This window comes from Mandrillus leucophaeus, unplaced genomic scaffold (genome assembly GCF_000951045.1).
Source record: "Mandrillus leucophaeus isolate KB7577 unplaced genomic scaffold, Mleu.le_1.0 Scaffold812, whole genome shotgun sequence".
In the NCBI taxonomy this organism is placed as follows: Eukaryota; Metazoa; Chordata; class Mammalia; order Primates; family Cercopithecidae; genus Mandrillus; species Mandrillus leucophaeus.
This window is the reverse complement of record NW_012108831.1, coordinates 401031-411297: the sequence shown is the minus strand read 5'-3', so window position 1 is coordinate 411297 and position 10267 is coordinate 401031. Positions and strand designations below refer to the sequence as shown.

The 10267-nt window shown below is 41.6% G+C and overlaps 1 protein-coding gene across 2 annotated transcripts; it reads right to left on the bottom strand.

The window, feature by feature from the left end:
* Nucleotides 1-364: 364 nt before the first annotated feature.
* Nucleotides 365-6974, bottom strand: PLK2 (polo-like kinase 2). Of its 2 annotated transcripts, XM_011967855.1 has the most exons (15): nucleotides 6181-6974; nucleotides 6073-6138; nucleotides 5362-5469; nucleotides 5102-5218; nucleotides 4777-4906; nucleotides 4459-4546; nucleotides 3865-3960; nucleotides 3564-3762; nucleotides 3329-3476; nucleotides 2875-2972; nucleotides 2411-2540; nucleotides 1925-2165; nucleotides 1672-1801; nucleotides 1298-1408; nucleotides 365-1161 (listed from the first exon to the last, which is right to left on the bottom strand). In XM_011967855.1, exons 1-15 carry the CDS (start codon nucleotides 6340-6342, stop codon nucleotides 970-972), a joined length of 2016 nt encoding a protein of 671 aa, XP_011823245.1. In that variant the 5' UTR covers nucleotides 6343-6974; the 3' UTR covers nucleotides 365-969. The 2 variants fall into 2 exon arrangements, with proteins under 2 accessions (XP_011823245.1, XP_011823244.1); XM_011967854.1 differs by having other exon boundaries at nucleotides 6073-6974.
* Between the last annotated feature and the right edge of the window lie 3293 nt (nucleotides 6975-10267).

Here is a 10267-nt window from a genome sequence, read left to right as displayed (position 1 = left end):
TTTGCCCATATTAAGATAAACTTCCTGTACCTATTGACAACAACAGAGATCTGTTTACTCTGGCTTTACCTCCAAGCTAAACAAGTTTTAAAGAAATACTAGAGAGAAATTGGAGTATCTCTTTAATGTAGGAGGCTTATATTTTGGTTGTAACAAGAATGGTGTTCTCAAGCTAGATCTTCCCTGAAAGTTTATGATTGTACTTCAGGTATTAGACTTTCTAGAAACCGTAGTTAGAAAAAATTAAAGGTCTAACTTTCTAGTATGCTTCTATACTCAGTGGCTTCTTGGCACTGCTTGGCATGACATTATCAAAAAATGTCACGATGTGGTGAAGAGTTCTACTAAAGACAGGAAACCATTATTTCTGCTTTTTCATACTCTTTATTGCCAACAGTTTAAAATGGTCAACATAAAAAAAAAAAAGACATTTTGATAATAAATACTGCTCTTTGGGCTGTAATAAATAAAAAGTTTATTAACAAGGAATGCACTTTTCCAGCCACAAGTATCTTCAAAAATTAATGAAAAAAAAAATTATGTATGGCCATAGTTCACAGTTACGCAGCCAAAAGCTGCTCCAATTACAGCCTTTAAACAACATGGGAGCTTCCTCCCTTCTCCCTCCCCTTCAGGAAGTATATTCACAGTTCCAAGTCCTCTGGCTGAAATGCTCTCAACAGAGAGAATTTAAGAATCAATGCACCTTTCTGCAAAATTGTCTGAAAAACCTTTTAAAACAGGTATCTCAACGAAAACTGCATTCTGGTTCACTCTTGGATTGTCCGAAGTCAAGAACTGTATGCCTTAGCCTGTTCTGGTTCCACCCAGTCCAGCAGGCCACAGGGGAATTGTTTTCGTACCACCACATGTCCATCTTCTTCAACATGCTCTAGATCATTCTACTGGCTTCCCTGTAGATCTCACAGTGGAAAAGAGGAGTCCCATAGGGTCCATTCGAAAAGTCTTTTAGTTACATCTTTGTAAGAGCATGTTCAGGGCATATTCCATTCGATTTTTTAATTCTAATGAACAGCCAGACATCAGCAGAGTTGTCAGTCTGAAAGTTGTAGATATCCTATCTTCATTGATGTAAGTGAGAAGGTATTCTTCATTTTGGCTACAGATGATTATTTTTGTATGATCATGGTAGAAATTCACCTTAAAAAATAAACATAGATATTAGATCTCTCAAAATATTCAAGAATTAGAAAAATTCAGTCAATTACTAAACTGGCTAGGCACAAATTTTTCTGTGTAGGACCTAAACATGCGCTTTCCTGAAGAGTTCATTTACCTGAAAGGTGCCATCATTAAAGAGCATCATTAGGGCCTTATCAGATTTTAGCCACTGAAGGAGGTAGAGCCGAGGTCTTCGAATATCAGTAACACTAGGCAGATCTCCACCCTGGAAGAGATTAGGAGAGTGAGTTAGTGCCTACAAAGATTTTGTAGCATGCACTCTATTACTACTCTAAGAAAATCCTCTCAAACTTAAGCAAGCATCAGAGTGGCTTTGGAAATCCCTGCCTCTACCTCCCAGAGATTCTGATTCAGTACATCAAGGATAGGACAGGAGAATCTGTTTCTAACAAGCTTCAAAGTGATGCAGATGCTACTGCTCTGTGGACTACACTTCAAATGTCACCACTCTAAAGTCACGGTACTTACATCCATGAGGTTCTCCTCCATGTAATGAGAAAAGTACTTCAGCACCGTCACTTGACTAATAAATTGCTCAGGAGCATCTGTTGCTGGGAAAACTGAGCATTGGCCAAGCTCTGCGTAATAGTGAACTGTTCTATAAAAACAGGAACGAAAGGGAGAGAAAAGGAAAAAAAATAGAAGCAGTTAATCACTGTTTTTAGATTTCTTTAGTGCAAGACTAGAGAACTGACAGGATTTCATTAATTGATACACTTACTTTTTGTCTGGAAGGAGGCTCATGTGAGCACCATTGTTGAAAAGGACACCGACGGTGTGGTCTGAAAGCTGGTACCCGAAGCCGTATTTGTTAGAGTAATCAACCCATTTGGTGACCCACTGAAATGATGTGCTCAGCTGCTCTTTGGGAATGCAATCAGCTTCTGGCATGTTTTCCAGACATCCCCGAAGAACTCTTGCCACTGTGTCTGCAACACTTCCCATCGTACTGTCTTCAAGGCCTGAAAAGGCAGAGAGAAATGTTTCAAGTTGTACAATATTTTAGCAATAAAACCTCAGGTTTGGTAGATGCTAAGTTTCACTCCATTAATTCAAAAGACATAGAACTCAAGATTATTTTCCAATTCCTGTAATCTTACTACTTCGATGTTAGATTAAGCTACAAAGTAAATTGACTTAAATTATTATGTATTTAGCACTGGCATTTAGAGTTTTGTTATTTAAAATATGATTGACAACCACTTACATTCACTGCTGCTGCTGCAGCTGCCAAGCGTCCCTCTGACTATCATCCGAATAGCATCCCCAATCTGCTGCTTGTTTTCTACTGCGGGTGTTCCAGACCTGGCAACTGTGGTGGTAGGTGGCTGGAGCTCCTTAGGAGAGAGAAGATTTATGCAATGAGTCAAGCATCTAAATTCATTTAAGGTTGAGAATTCCAGATTAAGATGAGAGTGAGGCAATTGCTGGGAAAGCTTATCAAAAAGCAATGGACACAAGCCAGATAAAAGATAACGCAATAACGCACTTGCATGCACTGTAAAACTGAAAGACTTCCTTTTAGTTTTAACTTCCCTTTCAAAGGGTTTGAAGAAAAACTTTAGTATATATGACATTTTTGAACCATGATAATCATAGTCCAAGAGCTATTTAATAAAGAGTGGACGTAATGTAAAGTGTGAATATCTACTTTAATCTTTCCCAACACACCTCATCTGTCCTGTGTTTGCTGGGTTGCTGAGTTATTGAAGTCTTTTTCAAATCATGCCTAAGCTTGTAGATGTCTTCATCTTCTTTAGACACTCTATCTGTATATCAAGAAACAGAATTACAAACATTAGTCTATCTTAACAAGGTAGGAACAGGGTTAGCCATATTTTCTCCTTCTTGCATTACTGACCAACTTATGACCATCCTGGACAAAAATAGCATTTTACCTTTGCCATTAGCTGCAACTACCCCAAAAGCCCTCTTTAATGTTTGCAAAATAAAAAGCTATCAATCACAATTCAAGGTATGGATTTATTATGCTATAAATATCAACATTTAAGAATATGCAAATATGGCCAAGTTATGCTAATATAAAATTCTCTTTTAACTAATTTAAATATAAATTTAAATATAATATTGGGTACAAAAAGGAAAAGAAGTCTTGTTAACTTACTATGTGTGTCAATATATCTTGCTTTGTCTTTTTTGCCACCAAAAAGAGCAGCAGCTGCTTTCTTAAAGAAATTCTTAGCTGGGCTTGATAAGTGGAAATCTGGAACTGTGTGACAACAGCTGGAAGACAGTCTGTCCGGAGTGAAGCCCTGTGGAACATTAGAAAAGGCCTTCAGTAACCTGTCAGGTAACTCGGATCAATACCATGTAATTAAAAAAAAAGATAGTGCACCAACCTGCAAAAAAAAGTCATGTCGAATGATGTCATCCAAACTGGGACGATCCTCTGGGTTTTTGGACAACATACTAGCAATTAAGTGCTTGGCAGGAGCCAGCAATGAGGACGGCATTGTATACCTTGCTTCCCTTATGCACCTATAAGTTTCTTTGAGATTTGTAGTTTCAAATGGGGGCCTCCCTAGTAACATTGTATACCTGTGTGCAAAGAAACACATCTTTAGCAATGGTCATAAAGCAACTTAAGTGTTAAAATTTAAATCCAAATTTGCTTTTAATTATTCTGCTGCATTTACTTACATGACACAGCCCAGGGCCCAAATGTCTGATTCACAGCCATGTCCTTGTTTGTTCAGGACTTCAGGAGAGAGATAGTTCGGGGTACCACATATCGTTCTGGAAAGACGAAATATTGAGATCGTGTTAGGAATTACTCCACTATTTAAACTTGGTTCTTTTGACGTGACTTGATGGGAGACAAAATCTTAAACAAAATCTTAAAATCTACACTGAATTTCTATTTGGAAACATTTGACTTTTAGCATCTGAACAATTGAGATCTGACCAAGTGAGTTTTGGTAATTTTTTACAGTGCACACACATTGTTTTAGCCCACATGCAACGTGTGGTTAACCAAATAAAACCAGGGACATCGTGGCATTTTATACACTTCAGGCCAAGAAAAGACTTCATTGACTGCTTTCATAATCAATTTAGAGGCACAGCGTGCTCTGTCTAGTCCATAGTGGGCATTCAGTAAGTATTTCTTTAAATTAACATTGCTATGATTTATAGATGTTATCACTGGACCTCTGAAACCTGAAATGCAAAACAGCGAAGGCATGTTTGGTCTCTCCACAAAACCCTACTAGGATGCATCTTTCTGACTCTTACCTCCTTCTGTGTTCCAAGGGTTCTAGCCTGGCTGCCAAACCGAAGTCCCCAACTTTTAGTTCCATGGCTTCATTAATAAAAAAGTTCCCTAGATGATAAACAAACAAAAAAAAAAGTGAATCCTTTTGAAAATGCATTCTAACCAAGTACACATACATCCACTTTGGAGCCAGGCAGCCAATTGTTATATGAAAGACGCCCATTCAAAAGCAAGATTGCAGACGCTAGATCCCAATTAAGAACATTCATATGTAAAAAAAGACAGAGAAAGAAAAGGAACTCTAACACAAAACTCAGCTTTTGGCATCAAGGACTTACCTAGTTTGAGATCTCTGTGCAAGATTTCTTGTTCATGAAGGTATTTCAGTCCAGACACAATCTGCCTGAGGTAGTATCGAACTTCTGGCTCTGTCAACACCTTTCTTGCTTTCAAAATATGAGCCATTGACTAGGAAGAGAAGAAGGAAAAAAGAGAATGTGTCAAACAGTTATCAAAATCACTGGTTTCCCTTTGCAGGATATGCAATGAAAATTAACTTTGCAGTGTAAATACTGCCACAGCTAAAATACCAGATAAAATACTTTTTGAATACCGTGTTAATTCGGGGTAAGTAAATGTTCTCAAATAGGAGTTGACACGTACCCTTCTACTGCAGTATTCCAAGAGAATGTAAATGTTTTCTTTGTCCTCAAAGTAGTGGTAAAACTGCACTACATGCTTATGATGAAGAATTCTGTGAAGCTCTATTTCTTTGTCAATCTAAATGAAAAAGCAAGGCAAAGCTTATTAGCCTCCAGTCACCTCGGAAAAGCCAGTGATTACACATGCAGAAGACATTTTCCTAACAGGGAAGGGCCATCCCTGCACACAAAGAAAATACTTTACTCAAGAGTCATACACACCTTTTCCCTTTGATGAGGTTTAGCTACTCTGCTGTGAGGAATAATTTTTGCGGCGTAGACTTTGTTATTTGTCAAATCTGTCATCTCGTAACATTTTGCAAAGCCACCCTGAAAAGAAACAAAGCCGAGACGGAATTGAGTATGGCACAAAAATGGACGGCAGATATTTAAAATAAATAAATAAATGGGAAGAAAGAAAAGCAAAAAAAAAATTGAGGAATGGAGGAGGGTGGTCAGAGAAAGGCATTTGACTTCGTTAAAGCTCCCTCATGAAGAGAAACGCATTGCTGGAAACAGCAACTTCAAACAGTTTCTCTTTTTCCTATAATATAAAGGGGAGATTTATGGAGGGAGTTGGGGCGGGGAGACATGAAAAATAATGTCTGATGCGACTTGTTAGGAAAATTCCCTCGGAGCAGATGGAGGGAGAGAGGTCTGATACAGAAAGCCCTCGCTTCCAGACTCAAGATGCATTTCTCTAGGCTGCGGGGTGGCACACAGTTGTGAGGCTAAGGCAGGCAAAGCCGATCCCCAGCGCTGCCGGTGCACAAAAGCCAGGCAGCAGGTGAGGAGCCCACCTCGCACTGGGATCTGACCCTCGAAAAACCTGGAAGCGGCGGGCGCGGCACCCCGCGGGCCTGCCCGGCTTGGGGTTGCCCGGACAGACCTCCCGCCCGCCCGCCCGGCAGCCCGGCGCCCTCCGCTTGTCACCTTTCCCAGCACTTTGCCCCGGCAGTAGCGCTTCCCCGTCGTGGGGTCGACGATAATCCGCGAGATCTCGGGCCCCGAGTGCGAATGGTGGTGATGGTGGTGCGGGGCCGCCGGGGGCACCTGCGCCTGGGACTGAGGTGGCTGCGATTCCTCGGGGGGCTGCGGCGGCCGCTTCTTCTTCGAGTCCCCTCCGCAACCCTTGCCCAGCGCCTGCTCGCACATTTTGGTGCTGGCGGCTGGCTGGTAGGTGATAGTCCGCAAAAGCTCCATGGTAGCCTTGCCGCCCCGCACTGCCCGCTGCCACCCGCTAGGCGCGGTCACACGTCCGAGTCGGCCGTGGCCCTCGCACCCCTGCCTCCGGTGTCAACGCGCACCTTACACCCCGGTCCACTTGTGCGAGTGAGAAGGCTCGGCGAAGTCTTATATACTGGGCGGCGGGAAGGGGGCGGAGACTCGATACGCGACACCGCGTCACGGCCGACGCCCCGCCCCACGGCCTGCCGAGCGCGCTTGGCTGGGAAGCAGGTCCTGTCCTGCCACCTAGGTCTCGCTTCGGAGCGGAGCCGCGCGCCTCGAACGCCGGCCGCCGAGAACTCTCGCAGCCACGGGAAGGCCTTCAGGGCCGTCTGTGGGCCCTGCTGCCCCGTTCTTCGAAGGCTCTGAGCCTCAGCTTAGAAAACAGAATCCCGAGGGCCGACGCCTGGCCCCACCCCCGCCCCAGCCGCCTGGTGTCAGGGCAGTGCCGTGACCGGAGCGAGTTGGGCGCGGGTGTAGACGCAGTCCCTCCCCCGCACAGCCCTTCCCCGCCGCCCCACGACCCGGCGCCTCTTGTGTCAAGGTATCAGGGTGCCCGGAGCCCGCCGCACGGGCACGCGAGGCCTCCTCCGGCCGTATGACAAGGCCCCGCGCGTGACGCGCTCGCTGGTGTCTAGCTGGGGCAGTGCCGAGAGGTCGTGCGGGTGAAAGGCCGGAATTCGGGGAGCCGGGCATTCGAGCCCATCGCCGCATCGCGCTGGGGCAGACTCGGGCCCGCACGCTGGGATCCCGGGCCGATCGGCCAACAGTGCCAGTGCTGGCCCCCGCCCATCCCCCTAGAGCGAGCCTCTGTCTGAGGTCAGCCCCTGAACCTTGGAGAACGAGGTCGACGCCTCGGCAAGGCGTCCTCCGCCGGTAGCCCGATGATTGGAAAGCAAGGGCGCCATCTTGTGGAATGTTTCGGAAGTGCCGTTAGGTGTCAAGTGGGCAGCGGTTGACGACAGTGGGGCTTTGACAGTTACTGGTACTAAAAATCGATGCCGATTGTGAGTTTGCAGAGTCATCTATGACTTCTTCCGAATGCATCTGTTGAGATGGCTCATGAACTGCCCTGGTTCCTGGAGAGTCAATCCGAGACTTTCTGGGGGTAGGGGGATTGGTAGGATGAAGAGAGCGTAGGCCAGTGAGTGCAAACACGGCTTAGTTTCCAATTTCCAGATTTTACTGTGCAGTTTGACCTAGGAACACGTTTTTTTTTGTTTGTTTGTTTTGTTTTCTTGTTCTAATTACGATAGCGTAACATTTATTGAGGACTGTGCAGTATTTTGAAATGCCTTATTTAATCCTACAACAATTCTGAGTGAGTAATATTGTAAGGAAGGAAAAATAATTTTCTACCTTTCAAAGTTTTGGCCTGGGTGCCTGTAACCAGACAGATTAACAAGAAAACAAAGAAGTTTGTTAACATGTATGTGTCATTTATACATGGGAGATAACCAGGAAAATGAGAGATGGGTTAAAATCGGGCTTAAATACTATCTTTAGCTAAACCAAAAGAAAAGATTGTGGAGCAGGCAAGTTAAGGAACCATGACCAGGAAATGTACGGTAAATAGGAGTGGGGTTTCTTATTTCTTCTTTCATAAGTTTTTCATGATTTAGAGTCATTCTTCCTGGTACAGAGGAGACACTCTTACAAATGGAGTTTTGTGGGGGGCTTTTTGTTTTGTTTTTTTAGTAAATGTACATTTCCCTTACAAAAGGGTAATATGCCATTTTTAGAGCGTCTCCTCGGTCTGCTGCTTCTCAAAATAATCTTTATTCCAGGGCCACATTTGAGGTGGCATATTATTATTATCCTACATTATTATTCCCATTTTATAGATGAGGCTTGGAGAATTTAAGTAACTATTCTATATTTTTACTAGATCATCGAGGTTAGGTTAATTGGCAGCACACTTGAATCTTTTTACCTATGTTAACAAGATATGGTAAACAGTGTTTTGAAGCTAAATTCCGGAGACATTTAGAATACCAGATTATTGAATCCCTGGAAGGTACATACAAAAAGGGTTGCTGCAGTCCACTGTCAAATTCAGGTATGTATGGTGTCAACATTAACAGAACATTTACAAAAATACTGTGTCTCAAATACTTCCAGCATAATGTGGAAAAGAGGCTCATTGCCATTAGAGAGGAGAAAGGGAAAGGCTTTGCCATTGTAGAGGAGAAAGGGAAAGTCTTTGCTGTCGCTTCTGTTTTTGATTCTTTAAAGAGTGCAGGGCAAGTCTAGGCATGTTTCTCATAAGTGACAATAGACTTTAACCCCAGGATTGTCAGGGATGGAATAAGAGGTGGGGCTTGGGGTGGAAATTCAGAATTACATAATCATCCTCTTTATTCATAAGCCTAGGGGTGACCTTTGCTTCCCAGATTTATGCAAACCTACTCTCTAAGATGTAGAAGGCTTTCAGGTTTAGAAAATATTACTAGAATTTCTCAAAGCTAGTTTACACACCATGTCTTTGTGGTTGATAATAAACTATGTGTGTGTGTATGTACATATATATGTATGTGTATGTGTATTCATCTGTGGCCTAAGAAAAAAAATTGAAGAATAGATTGGCGTGATTTAAATATATATATATATTTCAATTACTTCTTTGATTAGCATACACTATGGTATGTATCTTTACCAAATGGACTTCAGTATTTGATAAATTATTGAACATTCCATGTGAAATTCAGGTCTGTTTTCCACAACATGGAGGCATTTAATAAAATATTAACGCTTTGTAAGTCTTCTGGTGTTTTCTTTCCAACTGAGAAAATGATTTTTTTGGGGGGGAGTTGTGGTGCCATCATGTGGACAGAACCAAAATTGTAGTCCATAGAACAAAAAAGGAAATAAATGTACTTTCTATTAGGTAGAATAATTACTAAATATCATGGGGTCAATTTGGTAACCAGTAGGAAGGAAAAAATGGATCCATACTTCATATGTGACTTAATTTCAAACAAATGAAAGTTTGAAATATGTGAAATTATAAGACAATAAGAGAGAATTCTTTCATAGCCTTTGAGTGTGGTAGAACTTTCAACTGTTTACAAAATCTAGAATCCCTAAAAAAAAAACCAGATTAATTAATGTAACTATATATAAACAAAACCTTTTCATTGATTTAAAATAACAAAACACCATAAATAAAGTCAAAGGATAAATAACACTAGAAAACTTTTCAACTCATCAGAGAAAGAGCTTATCTTCCTATTATGTAAAAACTCCTACAATTGAATAAAATACCAATTATCCAATAGAAAACAAATGGTTCTTATATTTGCTCAATTTCATTCATCAGAAGAGAAATTGAAAAATATACTGAGGCACCCTTTCCTACAAAATTGGCAAAACCCTCAAATGTTGCCATGAACATGCTGAATTGCTGAAGTGTTGAGGAAGCAGCCTGCCATATATTGCTGTTGGGAATGGTAATTGATATAATCTCATTGAAAAGTAATTTGGCCAAATCTATCAAATTTAGAAATGAAAGTATTCTCTTACTTAGGAATTTATCCTATGGATGTCATCTCATATATAACATCAACAAATTATAAAAACCCTGACCAAATTAAGCCCAATTCTTACGTTTGTAAATGAGATTTTATTTAAAACAACCATGCCCATTTGCTGGGATCTAATTAAACTAAAGAGCTTCTGCACAGCAAAAGAAACTATCATCAGAGTGAACAGACAACCTACAGAATAGGAGAAAATTTTTGCAATCTATCCATCCTGACAAAGGGCTAATATCCAGAATCTACAAAGAACTTAAACAAATTTACAAGAAAAAAACAATCCCATCAAAAAGTGGGCAAAGGATATGAACAGACACTTCTCAAAAGAAAACATTTATGGGGTCAACAAATATTTAAAAAAGCTC

Bases quoted from the DNA above. Each gene is read 5' to 3' on its own strand.
- PLK2 (XM_011967854.1), bottom strand. From the start codon at position 6,342: ATGGAGCTTTTGCGGACTATCACCTACCAGCCAGCCGCCAGCACCAAA. The intron at 2,541-2,874 runs GTGTGTTGGGAA...CTCTCTCCTAAG, and splicing joins GCAAACACAGGACAGATGAG to GAGCTCCAGCCACCTACCAC. The intron at 1,162-1,297 runs GTAAATGAACTC...TTATTTTTTAAG, and splicing joins TTAATGATGGCACCTTTCAG to GTGAATTTCTACCATGATCA.